General features: G+C 43.8%; 1 protein-coding gene across 2 annotated transcripts in view; it reads right to left on the bottom strand.

The window, feature by feature from the left end:
• Positions 1 to 17,659, bottom strand: part of ATRN (attractin) — a 1,434,670-nt gene that overhangs the window by 1,230,591 nt on the left and 186,420 nt on the right. For both annotated transcript variants that reach the window (XM_069632253.1, XM_069632252.1), the window contains exon 13: positions 2,006 to 2,124. In XM_069632253.1, coding sequence (XP_069488354.1) covers positions 2,006 to 2,124 — 119 coding nt within the window. The remainder of the gene's footprint in view (positions 1 to 2,005; positions 2,125 to 17,659) is intronic.

Below are 17,659 nucleotides of genomic sequence, written 5' to 3'. Positions count from 1 at the left end.
GAGACTAAGCACTTATTTGATTGTTTTAACAAAATGCAATACCATATCATTCTGTACATACACATCGGTCTACAGTGCATTATGTTGTGTATTTTATTGTGCACTTTTCTGCAATTATACTTTATCAGCCCATTCAGGCCATCACCTACTAAGAGCTGGGTCAGACTGCTTTGCTCAGTCACCCACAGGGAGTTTTGGTTCAACTTGGAGGGACAATGCTTTCCACCTGGGATAGGTCTCTTCAGATCATTTATAAGAGGCCTCTATAAATACCTCACTAACAGGTAGATTATGTAATGTTATAGGTAGTTATATAGCGCACCGTCACCAACCGAATTGGTCCCCAGGCGCGCTGGCATATCTGTAAACAGGAAGGACGGGTAGTGTTAGTCGGGAGGAGAGCGTAAGAAGTGATGTGCTGTTGGCAGCTTCAGCTCGTTATACACCGAGTGCTGGGCTTTGGTGCTAGTATGGGATCAGGCGAGACCTCGAGTGCTGTAGGTGAAGTTTGTGCGTTGTTGATGCGGTGTGGTAAAATGCGTGCGGATTGCTGGGAGAGAGATGGTTGTGTGCCTTTGTGTGGTTAAGTAGGCAGAAGATTGAGGGTTGGATTAGTGGGGTCTGTATCCTGATTCAGGTACTTCTGATCCCGTTACAGTTGTATTCCTGTAAATTGGGTTGATGCTGGTTCCTCGTAGGCCGACTCGCTTTGTTGGAGCTGCGCTGACCCAGTGTATCGTAGTGATTATTGTTTGGATTGATGTGTGCGTCTGAACATTTTGTTTGGGTGTGGGTGTGGGTTGGTAATATCTATTCTCCTGTCATCTAGTGCAACACTTGTCAGTTGAGTGGTTCAGGGTCGGAGTGGTGATGTGGCATTCCAGTGCTTCCATCGTGGTGAGCCTGTGTATTCAGTCATTCGTTTCCTCCTGTCATGACTGTCTTTCCATCGGGTCTTTGGTTTCTGTGGGGTAAACATCCTTGGGGCTGCTTAGTTGTAGTTTGTGTGTGATGGGGCATTGTGCTTCCTGCTGTGTAGTAGTGGCAGTGTGCAATGATGAAACATTCCGTTTCTCACCCACTGGATTGGGGCTCGTGGTGTGGTGCTTCCTTTCCCTCTCTATCTGTGGTTCTTCGGTCTGTTTGGAATGGCTATAGTTTACGGTCATGGTCCTCTTGATGATTCGTCCTAGTGTTTCTGTCTTTGTTTTGCTATGCATACCGTCGGTCGTATTGTGGCTGTCTCCTGGTTAGTCGTTTAGTATGTAGTGGGATATTTTCCTGAGGGTTTTTCCCATTGATTGCTTGGTGTGGATCTGGGTCTCTCTCTCTCTCTACGTTCATCGATGTTTTAGTTGTGTGCGTTCCCCCGTGGGTGGTCTTTCTAGTTAAGACGTGAAGAGACAGGTTTTGAGTAGTTTCCTGAATAGTAGGTGGTTTCTTGTGTTACGTATGTACTTTGGAAGGTCGTTCCAGATTTTCGGGGCTTGGTGAGAGAAGGAGGATAATCCAAGCTTTCTTTTGTTGTAGGGTTTCGGTTCCAGGCGATTGTCAATGGTTGATCTGAGCGTTCTTGTTGGCTGATGTAGGCGCAGTTTGTCTCTCAGGAACTCAGCGCCTTCGTTGTGTACCGCTCTGTGCGCGATGCACATTGTTTTCAATTGTATTCGTTGTTTTATTGGTAGCCAATGTAGTGTTTTCAGCACTGGTGTTGTGTGTTCTCTTCGGAGTAGTTTCAGAAGCAATCTGGCTGCTACATTTTGAATGCGTTGTAGTTTTTTTTTTTTTAAGTTGTTCCAGCATGCCTAATGCCCATGCCTATTTATGAATAACTAAACTATCCATGATGGACAGAATGGTGGCAATATAGAGCTTTAGCAGCTCAACTCTTGAAGAAGACAGATTAGATTCACAAAATGAATGAAACATGAAATCCTCTGTCACTAGTAAGGTGAACAGTGAAGTGAATCATTATGTTGTTCATAAAATAACGTAAACAGCTTACCAGGCTATCGGTACAGTTACTGTTCAACGAGACACACTTGTCACACCACTGGCAGCCATTGGTATTTGCTGTACAGGTACAGCAATCTGTATATTGATCACACTTTTCATTGTCTGCATCTACAGAAGGAGGAGCAAAAGATGATATGTAATCAATGTCAAAGGATTTCAAGAAACAAAAATATATTCATTACAAACATTACCCAATAGTTGGATTTCTGGGGTCTGTATCAGTTTAGGATCACATGCTACGCATAATCTGCCATGATGGGTTAGGTCCCGGGTCCTACAAGTTTAAAATGGGAGTTGGCAGGGCCATTCCTGTCACACTATCCCCACCCAGTGAGTACAGATTCTCATACTAACCCTTAGAGCCTACACTCCGATAGCATTGTTTTGATTAACATTAGTTAAAACATTGTATGAGCACCTAGAGCATCTCCTCCCAGCATGCACAATGCGTTTTTCTTTGTACCCAACAACACGGAGGTGGGTCAGCGCATGTGGTTCTAAACGTATATACGCATCAGAAAGAGTTGGTGTAAAAAAATGTGTCTTGGGGCTTGTGAATCTGTTAAAACTCCCATGTTCTGCATTGTTTTATACCAGAATTCCTATTGTGGGGATTCTAGGGTCACTATTTGGGGCCCGTTGTTAGGAAGTTTATGTAACTCCTACATGGAGGCAAGACTTTAGTAAGGTATCCCAGGTGTTTGTAAATCCACAACTCTTAGTATCAGTCTGTACTAGCGCAGAACCTTGGAAGAGTGACAGAGCAGTCCGGCTTATTTTAAGAGGAAAATGTAAGCTCTAAGTTAGTACACTGAACCCAGCAAGTAAAGCACATCAAAGATACAATTATACATAAATGTACATTCAAATATCAATTATATTTACACAAGAGTCAATGTTAAATACTTCGCACAATAAACATCACACAGATATACTTTTCAATACTTTCAAATAGTCACAGCTTAGTTGGCAATTGCTGAAAAAGCATACAATTGTTGCCGGAGTTTGACAGTTTTTTCGTTAATACTGCGCACGCAAATTACAAAATAATACGATAGTTGTATTTAGTCTGCATAAACATATAAGATAGTGATTTTCGGGAAGGAAAACTGTTACCCTAGCAGAGTTCCAGGTTCTAGAGGCATTTTCGCAGCACAATGTTATGGAGAATTCTCCTCTCTGTGCCAATTCCCTTCAACCGTAGAGACCACCAGCTCTTTTGCTGGAATTTAGGACTTTTAATTATTATCCTGAGTGAGTGAGACCTTTTTCTCACTCATGTATTTTATTCTGATTTGGACACTTTCTTTTGGTTTTGGAGTCCGACACTCTCCATAGGCATCATCTTTTTGGATTGAGACTTCAGTGCAGTGTCACAGAGAAGTCCTTTGGATTTATCTTATGGTTTAAATACCTTCTCTTGGGTAAATTACTGTTCCCAAGAGTAGTAAAGTGAAATTGACTATCTGTTTTTCCTGTGTAGGTCCAGTACACCACCATCTTATGTGGAAATATTCGGGGGCGGGCGCCTTAGTAGCCCCTTTTCCTACTTACCCATGTAAAAAATGTTATGTTACCGTCACTACATTTAATGGCTGGTGGCAGTGGTTTAATTTTCCTACCATTGTGCGTTTTTATTTGAATATTTTGAATTCTCAGCTGCAGTATTGCAGCCATGGGTGCCAATTTTGTCAAATGGCACCGGTCTTCTTTTTTCGCTATTTCTTGCTTGTGAGGTCTTTCTTGGATTTTACACTGCACGCCAAACCCGGTTTAACCCTTTTGTTAGTTTTGCCTTTGCTGAAACCCACCTCTGGCTCCAGTGTGTCTGGCAGGGCAGGTAGCGAGGGAGGGAGGGAGGTGTGTTACAATGAAGGTTTTAGGGTTGTACAGATTACTCTGGAGCCTCGGGAGACAGACAGCTTTACTGGGTTCGTAAGTTACAGGTAAGTACAATAGGAGTAGGTATAGTATAAATAAGACAAGCTCACAGGAGAGAAGCATCCACCGGTTCCCCCTGTGCTCACGCTGCAGTTCCCAACTGACTGGAACCACAGCAGTTTTACATAATAACATTCTACACAGCCAACATTCCATGCTCAACACTAAACTCAGACACACATCAGAAACAACCAGATAAGGTAAAACCCAACACATCTCCCCCTTACATAACAATACCAGCACTAAGGAAGAGACAGAAGTAATAGTCGCCACTAACAATTTGTAGGACACAATAAGACCACAATCACAGACTATCCTTCTAAATTCACCTATCCAGCCAACCGCTCCAAGCAAAAATGCTATTCCCCTCAAAGGACCCTTAAAGTAGCTACCAAATAGCCATACCATTTCAGAACTATCAACAGTACCCTAACAGGCCTATTATGGAACTCGCACAAGGGAACCAGCCCACCATCCAGCAAAAAAAAAAAAACTTACACCAACTAAACATCTCACCTAGAACCTTTCTTCATCATCCGTCAACAACTAGTTGTGCCAAAACACAAAAACTGTATTTGCTCGGCATAACCTACACAAACTATGCCAGATACGCAAGTACTCCTCCCTCTCACTGGCTCATACGACCAAGACACAGCAGCCTTCCTTCAAATCTACACTATCATCCAAACCTGGATGGCAGCCAATGTCTCTGCTTAAATGTGGACAAAACCGAGACAATTTTACCATCGACAACACCATCATACCCGTCTCCTCCTACGTAAAGACCCTTGGAGTCTTCCTTGACTCGACCCTCTCGATGACGCAACACATCAGCGCCATTGCATCTGCCCACACCACCAAACTTATAAATGCCATTAAATCTTTTCTAACGGGCCAAAACTCTCCATCGCCCGAGCCACAATCGGAGCAAAATTGGATTACTGCAATGCTCTCCTTGTAGGCACCTCAGCAAAAAATCTCAACATGCTCCAAATACTACAAAGCAACACGCTCTATGCAGCCCTCAGCATCCCCAAAAGAGACCACATCACACAGGCTAGGTGAGCCGCGGACCGGCTCCCAGTTAAGGAAAGGGTCAACTTCAAGATCCTCACCTTAACGCACAAATGCCTCAGTCTCTCTGCCCTAGCCTACTTATCAGAAACCATTACCAGAGATACCGCCACACACCCCAAAAGAAGTCACCAGGCCAACCAACTCTGCGTTCCATCAAAAGGGCAAACACTGGAGGTATCGATTTTCCTCATCTAGCACCCAAACTATGGACTGCCCTACCGAACGGACTCAGAGCCGAATCCTCCTTATCCACTTTACGCAAAACCCTCAAAATCACTCTGTTCAATTAAATCCATCAGCTTCCCCACATGCCCTGCCTTCCTCGCGCTGCCACTCTAGCCTAGGTATGTTCCTATCCACTCTACAACACTATTTATCATGTAACTAAGTATTTCTGCATCCTCTGTAACCAGCAAGTATCTCTGTAACAGAGCCACGATGCCTCAGGGCTGTTGCGCGCTTTATACATGCTAATAAATAAAATATGTCATCCACCTATTGAACACAACACTTTCCAAATCAATATTGCCTTAGTTCATCTGCAGGACTCTATTGAAAATCGACAGAGACTCACAGTACCCCTAGGGCAGGCGAGTACTTTTCAGACAAGTTTGTCTGAACGTAAATGACATCAGAGCTTGCGAGTCTTTATGCAATGGGATTGAAAAAACTATTTTTCAAGTCAATCCCAGTGAAATATCTTGCCTCAACAGGGATATTAAATAAAATTGTTGCAGGATCAGGAACTAGAGGGAACTCAGCCTCTACAATCTGGTTAATCGGGCGTAAATCTTCAATTAAACGCCACAACCCCCCCCTTTCCCTTTCTTCACACGATAAATTGCGGTATTACACAGTGACTCTAACATCACTAAGATGTCCTGTTCCATCATAGCAGTTATCTTCTTAAAAATATCTTAATCTGCCTCTCGAGACATAGGATACTGTCGTGCTCGAGGTAAATTGCTCCTGGTTTCAATGTAATCTTCACTTCTCCAACCATCATAGGTCCCGTTGTCCATAATGAAACTGGCACTTTCGCCATGTCTTCATCAAAATACTCACGTTTAATTGCTCTTACCCAATAAGTAATGCTCATCTCAAATACTACTTCGTCATCTGACGGATGATCTCCAAACATATCCTCATCAGCGACGTCAGTCAATCTGTAACCTTCCCTAAAAGGCAATCACTGTGCACCATCATCTGCCTTCACAATCATTTCCATCAAGTAAAGCAATTTCTTCTCGTACTATGGATGCTTGCAAGTCTAAAGGGAAAACTCGCCCTTCCTCTTCATCCATAGGTATCTTTGGCCCAAATAAAAATTCATCAGGTATTCTCATAGTTCTGCCCAGTCATATTAACAGAATACGTACCCAATAGTAAGAAAAACTTCTGGTTCCAACGTTACTCCTCGTATGGCCATTTGTCCTGCACATGCCATAATAAATTCACTCACGTTCAAATAATGCATTCCTGGTGTTGAACATGTTCAATCTGGTCCTTAAATCTCGACCTAATATATTGACAGGTGTCTGCCTTGAATATAACAATGCCACAGATATGTCACACTCTCCTATAGAGACTGGCAATACGTCAGTAAAAAGAACTCTACTTGTAGCTCCTGTGAAACTAAGTATTTATGGCATTTCCAGACATCGAAAGTGTCATGAGCGCATTGCAGCCGTGTGTACTAAAAAAGAAAAAAAGATTTGACTCCGATATTGACGTCAACCGTCGGTTCCTCTTGAGGATTGGGTGTCATGGATAGTTTTGAACACTTCCGCTCTCCCTGTGAGCTGTCCTATTGTGGATACGCTCTCATTCCCATACCTGCGAAAGTATTCCCTCCATCAACAGTAACACCCCCTATTCTAGGAGTCATCAACTGTCCCGTGGTTGTACTTTGCTGCATCTGCATGGGTGACTGCTGTGACTGCCCTTGTGGTGGATTAATTGTTACCTGCTGTGTTTGTAAATCTTGTTGCATTCACAACACTTGTGTTTGCTGCACTGTCTGATTCTGACCAAACCGATCTCCATTCTGCTGCGAATATGTAGGCGGGTTTGTGGTCCCCTCTTGAGAATTGCATATTCTGCACGAATCCTTGACTTCTACATGTGCAAGCAAAGTGCCCTGACATACCACATGTCCAACATATAGGAGGAGGCCTCCTAACTTGCCCCTCTCCTGCATGCCTTGACTATCGTTCTGCATGTTTTGAAACCCACTGACTGTTCTGGAAGTTTCCCTGATTATTCTGGAAGCCTCTACTTCAAAAACCTCCCCTTCCCTGTGATACAAATCCATTATTACCTTAATCCAACTGCCTTTGGTTATTCATCTGCGTCATGCTTGCGGTGAAGCCGATCCATCTCCACTAGTCAACATCACCCCTTCAATGGCGTACTTTGATAGTTTTTTTTTATAGTTTTTTCTGCACTAACTGCCTCTTCAACTTTCCAAACATCGTCTTTCTTTCGATTTTTTTCTTGCAACAGCCTGAAACAATGCATGATGGTAAGCCGAATCTCTGATCATGGCTTTGCTTCCATGCCCACTCATTTCTTGAGTTGATTTTGCACCGTTTCTGGCAGCCCTTGGCACAATATACGATAAAACAGGTATGGATTTCCCCCCCCAAGCCTCGCATGTCTCCAAAGCCCACTGCTCTTGGAAATTCTGAAAGCAAACAAGAGGATCATCCCCTTCCTGCATCTTCTTTGCCATTACAGCTCCCATGTTGGACTTGTCCGGATACAGTACTCTAAGCGTTTTCCAGACTGCCGCCAGACAGTTATTGAACGGTGCTCCATCATGAGCAGTAGTAGAATACCCTGCTCTTGACCAAACATCATCAACCTTTTCCCCCCCAAGGATGGCGATCAGGAGACCTTTAATGTCCCCTACAGCTAACTTGTTTTCTCCTGTCATTTTCTCTAACTCATGTATCCATTTCCCAGTGTCAGAAGTTAAACTCAGGAGTTCACACCTTAAAATATCATTATCCATCTGTGGCCAAGGTATATACTGTGACCTAGCTCCTCCCTTTACTAACAAAGAAAGCTGTGAAACCCCAAACTCACACTCTTCTCCCATCGTCCGTCTGTCCATAGCAGGAACAATGGTTCCGAACCGCCTTTTACCTGGCAGTGACCTCAACCTGCTTACATAAGCTGGTGATTTCCCCCCATCTCACCATGGGAACGCCCCCCCCCCCCCCCGAGATGGATCTAGCCGCGTCAATGATTGACGTCTGAGATTTGGGCAGGTCTAGATCAGACCATCTTACTTCCTTATCCATTGAAATACACCCTTCAGGCCCACATGAATTGCCTTCCTCCATCCCATGGAAGGTTTCCCTGTCCTCGTCGGACATATCCTGTCCCCGACTCCTGTGACTTCTCTTTTCTTCATCTCTATTCAGAGACAGTCCATCTAAAGACAGCTCCTTTGGCTCAAGACTGCATGAAGCTCCTTCTTTGTTGTACAACTGCGTACTGTCGAGTCGATCTTTTTTACCCTTCCCATGCAGCACTTTTAGTCCACATATCACGATAGACTTTATCGATAGTGTCCCCAATGCTTTTAGAGTCAAACTCATCCTCTAGATGGACCTGCTATTGGCTCATGTGCTGGGAAGAACTCTTCTATGTCTTACCATGCCAATATTGGATTAGGATCTATTAATTCCTCTTCCACACGTTCATAATCACATGCTCTCTGCCTCCTTTTTCATTCTAGTTCATCATCAAACTGTCTTTGTTTACTTGCTTCTTATCTTACTCATGCTTCTTCCTTTCTTTTCATCGCTCTCCTCTCATTTGCTCATTGTATCTCGTCTTTGTAGTTTTATCGCTTAATTTCTGTTCCTCCTCTTCCTTTCTCTTTCTTTCCCACCTTTCTTGTCTTTCTCGTTCTTCGATTGACCTCAGTCTATTGTCATACTTTTGTTGCTCCTCTGCTCTTTCCAGCTTTTTCAGTTCATCTCAATACAACTGTTCCCGTATTGGTCTATCCTTCCTTTTAGCCACGTCTCCTTTCAATATTTCCTCTCTCTATCCTTTTTGTCCTGTTTATCTCGATCTTCCCTTTGCCTTACGTCCTGGATGCTCTTACCATCGATTTGGAGCAAAATCTGACCATCCCTTCATTCCTTCTGCGTAAGTGTTAACTAATCAGTCTCATCTCTTTCTCCTTTCCATCTCTTTATTACCCGTCCTATATCTAAGGATGTACTTGGTCGATCACTTCTCTCCTTGTCGCATCTCTACTTGTCCCTCGGGACCTTAGAGATTACATATTTCTTAGAAATGTTCTCTGGGCCCTCGTTGCGGCTGTGCGAGGGGCGACTCATACCGGGTTGCAATACCCTGTCGCTGCCTTAAGCTCTCTTAATGGGTACAACCAGTCATCTGTCTCACTATCGCCGTCTGCTTCAGGCGCGGTGGCGGGAGCAGAAGGCTCCTCATCCTCCTCATTGAATATATTCAATATCCAGTCTTCACAAGGTGGCTCTTCTCTTTCCTCCTGGTGCATTTTCCAGAACTCCAAGCTCGCTAATCACTTATCTAACGTGTTTCCTGTATATGCTGCATATTCAAATATGTCGTCATATTCTGAAAAACTGCCTTCGATAGCGTTCCCTCTTGTGGCCATGGCATGAACATCTTATCTGCTGTGCCCTTAAACCATTCTGCACTGTACTGCTTATGTTTGGGTGCCTGTTTCTGCGGCAACTGTTTGCAGAGGTGTATAAGTGGAGTAATATCCTCCATTCTGACTCGTCACACTTGACTGTCATTACTCAACCTTACACTTTACAGATTTCAGCGTTTGAGCGTGCACCAAATCGTCGCAGGCTCCAAAACCTCTATGTCACGTTTCTCATCGATTCAATTTCCACTAAATATATCATTTATTCTCGCATTTTCTTTTCACATCCATCAATTCCTACATTGTTTTTTCACCATATTCAGTCACATAAAACAGACAAACTGACATACTCGACTGGCTACATATATCTCAGTCTTCTCTTTAAGACTTATCCTACCCCTAATAAATACCCCGATTGGGATGTGAATCGTTCTCTTTAAACTTGTCGTTGAGCAAGTTCGTAGTATACGTCACCCGTAAATAGTGCTCTAAAAGCGATTCCTTCCGTTACGTCTTTACGACGCAGGAAACGGAGCGTACTCTATCGTGGCACCTTCCCTCACCATACCTCTTAATTGCTTAGCCTCTCCTCAAGCCAATTACTTAATAATCAACACTCATCGTTCTCAATTTACTTTACCCCAACCTCCCTTGGTTACTCGTTTTTCCCTTATCCCTTTCTTCACTCACAGCACTTTCACAATTTTGCCACCTCAATCAGTTTTTACTCACCATTCACTTTTTGACTTCCGACTGTTGGGATCGTCCGCCTCTTTATCGGCCGCTTCAACCACCCGTTCTGCCTGAAAACAAGGGACCCGTCTCACCTAGCTTGCAAGTCTGATAATTTAAAACTGTTTCTGCTATCTCCAGGGAGCTTCACGTCCTTTCAGCAGAATGGCAGAGGTTGTGCGATATTTCCAGACCCCAAAGCCTATCTCGAGGGATTTTTAACCATCCTCTCCACTACCATGTGAACTGGTGGACCCCATCCCTTTAAGATGGGGTAGCAATACCCTTGAGATGGATGGGGATGCAGAAGTTACTCAATCAATAATCGAAACAACTCACGTAGTTGGAAAAAAGATAACTTTTAATATCAATTAGCTAAAACGGAGTACAACGGATATCAACGGACGTCTCAGTGTAAGGTCTCTCAAAGCAGCTTAAAAAAAAGCATTTTTATAACAAAAAATTGTCATTGATGACGTCAACCTACGTATTTACTAACGTCATACTATGTGGCAAACTACGATGCCTACTGGTCTAAGAGTGAAGAAAAGGGATAGGTTTCTTATCAAATGGGGCAACTAATCCCTCCCCTTAAAAAGGTCACTATGAACATCACTAAATACACAACATCCCATTGGTTACGCAAACTATAGGACCCTTAATCATGCGGCCCCCTACCATTGGTTGTCACTCTAATCTCCGTCAGTATTTTTCAACTTACGTTAGCAGCACGCAGACTGGTCTTCCAGGTGCTGGTGACCTAGTCTTCACCATAGCTTCCCACCAATTAGCATATTCATCTATCATCACCTCAGTGGTCTGCTGTCAATTAAGGCTTTGAACTTGTCCTTGGGAGTGTTCTTTTGCTCTGGAAAATTCAGGGGAGTGAAGGCATGCTCCGCCCTCATCCGTAGGTGTGGTTGTCATGTTCGTCCAACTTCATCCTTCCACGTGACTGAAGACCACAAAATTGAGCTCTAGTTCATTTAAAATACTATTTTCTAATATACCTCTGACGTCTTCCTTGTGTTCGTCCATGTCTTCTGAACAGGAGTTTCGTTATTTGACACGATTTGTATCCAATGTCTGCTCACCCCAGCCTGATACGGCCTTGGATTCTTGGGCCTCGTCCAGCCTTGCCTTTCTGAGTTTCACTCCTGTTAATTCGTTCACTTCTTTTGAACTGTGACACCCTGGAAAAGGAAAAGAGGCCTTATCTGGTCCAGCTCTGATATGGGATACATTACTCACTGTAATCGTATTTCTGATGCTTGTATCTGCTTAGATTCACATGCTGTGCATAGGCCGACATCTAGTGGAAGCTGCGGAGTATTACAGTTTGTTTTTCGAAACTCGAAAATGGGCGTCGACACAGGGCGTGCCAGTAATACTATCCCTAGTGTGACATCCACTGTACCCAAGATCCCTCACGCGTTTAGGATCCTCAGATTGTATTTTTTCTGACATGAGGTAGCATGAGGAGTAGCTTGAGTACAGATAATCCAAGCAGATGGACAGAAAGGTAAGACTACAAGCGATCATGCGCCTTCTCTCAGAGGGGAGGAAGGGTGGGTCGCATGTGAATCTAAGCAGATACAAGCATCAGAAATACGATTACGGTGAGTAATGTATCCCTTCTGAGGCTTGTGGAATCTGCTTAGATCACATGCTGTGCATAGATTAGCGAGCAGTACCTGAAGGAGGTGGGATGTGAGAAGGGTCATGAGCAAATAAGTGTCTTAGAACCGCTTGTCCCACTTGTGTATCTGCCTTGGAATGGGTGTCAATGCAGTAATGCTGAGTAAAAGTATGAATAGAGCTCCAAGTAGCTGCTTTGCAAATGGTGTCAAGGGGTACATTTGCAATGAAAGCCAGAGTGGCCCCAATGCCTCTAGTAGAGTGGGCTCTTGGCATGAAAGGCAGAGTTCTTTCAGAAAGTGAGTAACACAGCTGGATACAGTTAATAATCCACTTCGAGATGACACCTTTAGAGACGCGATCCCCCTCTCTGCCTGTAGCTACGAAGACAAACAGTTGATCTGTTTTCCTTAGCGGTCTGGTCTTATTTACATAGTAGAGGACCGCCCTACGCACATCTAGGGTGTGTAGTTTCACCTCAGCCGAGCTTTGCGGGTCCTGGAAGAAAGCCGGAAGCTCGATGGATTGGTTTACATGGAATTTAGATATAAATTTAGGTGAGAACCTAGGGTGTGTGCGTAAAACCAGTTTGTCTTTATGGACAGTAAAGAAGGGATCCTGCACTGACAGAGCCTGAATTTCACTGACCCTTCTTATAGAAGTAATAGCTACTAAGAAGGCCGTTTTATAAGTCAGGTGTTTGAGACTGCTTTTATGCATGGGTTCCCAAGGGTGCCCATGAGCTTGGCTAGCACCACATTAAGGTTCCACCCTGGTGGTGGGTTTGAAATAGGAGGGTGAAGTCTCTTTACTCCTTCCATGAAGGCTTTAACTACTGGTACTTTCCACCACGAAACCTTGCTATGGGAAGTGGTGTAAGCCGACAGGGCTGCCAGGTGTACTTTCAGTGAGTTAAAAACCAATCCTGCATCCAGCAGGTGGAGCATGTATGTAACAATAGTGGAAGGAGTGCAATCAATTGGCTTGATTTGTTTATTCTGGCACCAAATAACAAATATTTTCCACTTGTTAAAGTAACAGTGTCTTGTGTTAGGTTTTCTAGACTCTTTCAAGATGTCCATGCATATCTTGGGTAAATTGAGATGGCCGAACTCTATGACTTCAGGAGCCATGCTGCCAAGTTCATCGAGTTGGGTTGGGGATGCACTGTTTGTCCTCTGTGCTGTGAGAGTAGATTGTACCAGCATAGGAGTTTGATGGGGTTGCACACCGCCAGTTTGCATAGGTGTGGAAACCACGGTTGTCTCACCCACATAGGAGCAACTAGGATGAGCGTCATCGATTCCCTGTGTATCTTGTTGACCACCTTTCTCATCAGGGGGGGTTGGTGGAAAAGCTTAGGCAAACATCCCTGACCAATTCAACCATCGAGCGTTCCCCTTGGAGCCTGGATGCTAAGTCTGGGCATTGTCTGTTTTCGCTTGTGGCGAACAGGTCTATAGTGGGGAAACCCCACAGAGAAGAGATCCTCTACGACTTCTTCGTGCAGTCGCCATTCGTGTTCCTCTGCTCAAAGCATCCACTAGTGAATTGCGATCCCCTGGAACATGTTGGGATGACAGGTAAATGTTCCGTCCGAGTGCCCATCTCCAGATTTTCTGGGAAAGCTTTGACAGATTTGTTAAATGAGTACCCCCTTGTTTGTTTATGTAAAACATTGCTGTCGTGCTGTCTGTTAGGATCTGCACTGACAGGTTGGATAGGTGGGGTTCGAACGCCTGAGGCGCTCTGAAGACTGCCTAGCAGGTTGATGTGATTCTGAGCCACTGTTTGAGACCAGAGACCCTGAGCTGTGTGGTGAAGGAGGTGAGCTCCTCACCCTGACAGGGACGCATCTGTTGTGACGACAGCTTGTATTTCTGGATTGTAAAAGGGTTTCCCCTTTGTAAGATTCTCTCTTGTCCACCAGTGAAGACTCTGTACTAGTGTTGGCGAAACGACCACTAGATCGTCCCACTGACCACTTGCCTAAGACCACTGTTTCGCCAACCATTCCTGCATGGGTCGTATGCGCAGACGCATGGGGAACCAGGTAAATGCACAATGCCATCATGCCTAGCAAACACATCGCTTTGCGCACCCTTAATCTGGCAACCGGGCTGATATTGAGGAATTTGCAGCAACAGGTTCCGAATTCTTTCCTCTGATGGAAAGGCTGAGTGGAAGGAGGGGGCCTTTCAAACTCCCCCTCCCTTATTCCTATGCTTCCTGGGTAGGCCCAGCCACGGCTGCTTTGGGTCCAGGGCCGCTGCCCTGGAGCACTTGTGTGGGAACACCTTGAGGAACCGTGAACCCTTTCGTACGGGAAGATCTCTAGGTGCTGCGATACCTTTGTGCACACCCTGCATAATAAAACCAGGAGTAAATAAGACTCCATTTTGTAAATCACTGACTCCATTTTTATAATAGTAAATGGTCTTTAAGATTTCACTCCAGTCTGCAGCCCTACTCGTCGAGCGCACACAGTAAGCGAGAGTCTTCCCCCCCAACTCTTCCCGTCCGCTGTCCACTGTGGGATGTATTTACCCATGCATCCTAGCCCTACCTCAAAACTGTGCAGTACTGACATGAAAACATCATGATGACCAGAGCTTCCCAGAAAATGCACCGGGAAATGCAGGAAGAATAGGCTGCCACCCATTTTTGCCGATGTTATGGGCACAGAAGGACGCTGCCTAAAACCACCATTGGACTACCCGCACAGTAGTCTGAAACCATTGTTTTGACCCATGTGGAATCATTAGACGGGGTAAATATGGGGATTAAGCTGTCGCTGCCCATCATTTTGCCCCAGAACAAAAATAAATAATTGGAGTGGGTAAAGATGGGGATGCGCTGTCGCCGCCCATCATTTCATCCCAGAATCCAGGACAGCTGCGCAGTTGTGCGCACACCAAAATGGTTACCTAACTTGCCACCCACCAGTGTAAAGAAAGGTCTTTGTTGACAAAATCCACTTTTACTGATGTCAAAACGTTGCTGAAATCGTGACTTATTGGACGACTTTAAAGATTCAACCCTTTTTGTGGGGTTCCACATAACCATCTTACTGTAAGGAGCCCCATCAAAACAATGTTAAGCAAGGATTTACTACCATGTAAGAACCATTCCTGTTTAGAATGCATTAATCCAAGAAAATCCCAAAGTTGCATGCAGTGCCAACAAAATCCTCTAGGCGGCACTAGCGGTCTAAACTCTGACTGGAGAACTGAGTGCAGTTGCTGTACAAAGGGATTTGACTTAGCTGACTTCAAAGGCTGCATTTTAATTAAAAATTAGCCACATGCTGTTCCCAGAGGCCTGAAGCCTGGGAAACCCTATCACCTCAAGAGCTTCACACCAGGAGTTAGAATCTCACATGACCTCTTGATTGATAGAAGGCAGACTGGCTGGGAGCTTCCCAGAGACCACACAAAGGACCCTTTCCTCTGAAAGGAAGATGTTAATTTTGTCTGTTTAATGTCAACAAAGCCCTGCCTGCCCAGAGGACTGACCCACCCAAGTCTTGGAGGCGGACCTCAACACTCTGAGGATTGAATTGGAAGTAAAATATATATTTTACAAAAACACTGATAACTCTTTGTAATCAAATGACAGAAATGTATAACTTTGAGAGCTTTAATTTAAAAAATGTACCTTTAATTCAAGGCCAAATTCGAATTTGTGTGATGTTCTGGGGCAAAACCCCATTGTTTATTAATATTACAGACTCCCTGTTTCAGCTAGACAAACGAAAATGCATTGGTATGTGGGTAGATATGTGAGGAACAGTTGTATAAAATTTAATGAAGATCCAATGTTGTTTAGCACATTAAAAAGTGCTAGAAGTGGCCGTTTTTGAATGCAAGCTCCTAGGAAAAGCACATTTGGACAGAGACATGGCTAAATTCAGCCACACCATGTATATGTAATTTTAAACAAATGTGCACCTGTGCAAATATGTTTTTAGGTCAGATATAGATTGTGTGTAAAGTTGACAGGGGTGGGTTCTCTGTATCATAAACAGACCTCATCATGATGACACTTCATTTCATTCCCCCAATCAAGTAAGAAATGGAAGTTTGACCAATTAGAAGCTGAGAGAGAGGTAGGGTCAGTGATGCTAGAACACACCCACATTCTAAACACATAAAAGCAGACAGTCAGGACACATAGAGACTTTTCCAAATCCATTTGCAGCGGGACGCTCTGCCGGAAAAATCCATACTTACCTCCATCAACCTCCAGAAAGCCAAACTAGAGACTTCAATCTATCCAGAACTAAGAGACCAGACCAGAGAGACCCAGACCAGCAGAGAGAGTGACCCAGATCACTGTGAAGTGCAGAGACCAGACCAGACCAGAGCCCAGTCCAAAACCCTGACCAGATCCATGGCGAGGCCCATTTCACTCAAGAATATAGTGTGAGTACATAGCAAACTGTGTAGAACCAAGCTTTTAGTTTAAATTCATCTAATTCAATCTATTTAACCTAAGTAGAACTGCTTGATAGCTCCAAATCTGTCACCTGTCATTCTTGCTGCAAAAAAATTTGTCACTTGTCATTTTGAAAAAGTGTGCGTTTAAAATTTACAAAACCAAAAACGACCTTTACTAAATCGCTCATATCTCCGCGACCGTTTGAGCTAGAGACTTGCAATAACTTTTATTTGATAGCTTAGAATCGTGGCTTTCCTACGAACCAAGAACCGCATTCCTACCCCTTATAGTTTTACCGCAATCGCGGAACACGCATCCGCGAATTTTACCGCGATTTGCAATTTCTTCACATGTAAAAACTGCTGCTGCTTGCCTGATTTCCATTTGCCAGAAATTCGTTTAACCTGCTAACTATCCCTGCATCATTGCTAGTGTGAGCCTGGACTAATATTAACTAGATACCACTCACCCTGAACCTCTAATAGGGAATTAAAAGCGTTTCCAGCATATTTCTCATCCATTGCTAGCACAGATCAAAGAATTTGGGCCTGTGATTTCAAAAACTCCTATCTGTTTTCTGTCGTCTAAAGCTTGCTGGATTGAACTGAATTACAGTTGATTGCATTTCTGAGAACTGTGTGTTTTCCTTCCATTTCCTTGCCTTGCATCAAGGGGGGGGAGGGGATTGCCAGAGGAAAGTGATTACATTGTTGGGTTGAAATCACATTGAGTATTTTCTGTATTGCATTCAGTGAATATTGCATCCACCTGAGCTACATAAAGCATCCTCTACCACAGTATACTTTTGTTCCTATTTCCCAGTGTGCTACCTTATCCATTTCATGTTAACTCATTAGTCATTATAAAGAAGTGTGCTAGTGCCAGATTCTCCGTTGTTAATATTTCCCATATCAGATTAAGTGTGATATTCAATTATTAATTTATTATAAAGTGTGATATCTATATTTTAATTTATCAAATAAACCTTTTAAACTTGCAAAACAGAACTACTTCTTGGCTCAGTGGGGTCAGGGGGATTCCAAGAGAGGGGTGTCATACAAGGGTAGTCATCCAGAACGCATGAACTGGACCTAAAGATATATCAATAAGGGTTTTCATTCAGTATTATAGACTAGGTGTTAATTTGGCTGTAGT

The sequence above is a fragment of the Ambystoma mexicanum genome, chromosome 6q, assembly GCF_040938575.1.
Source record: "Ambystoma mexicanum isolate Mex_15411 chromosome 6q, UKY_AmexF1_1, whole genome shotgun sequence".
NCBI classification, from domain to species: Eukaryota; Metazoa; Chordata; class Amphibia; order Caudata; family Ambystomatidae; genus Ambystoma; species Ambystoma mexicanum.
This window is presented reverse-complemented; position numbering and strand designations above follow the sequence as displayed.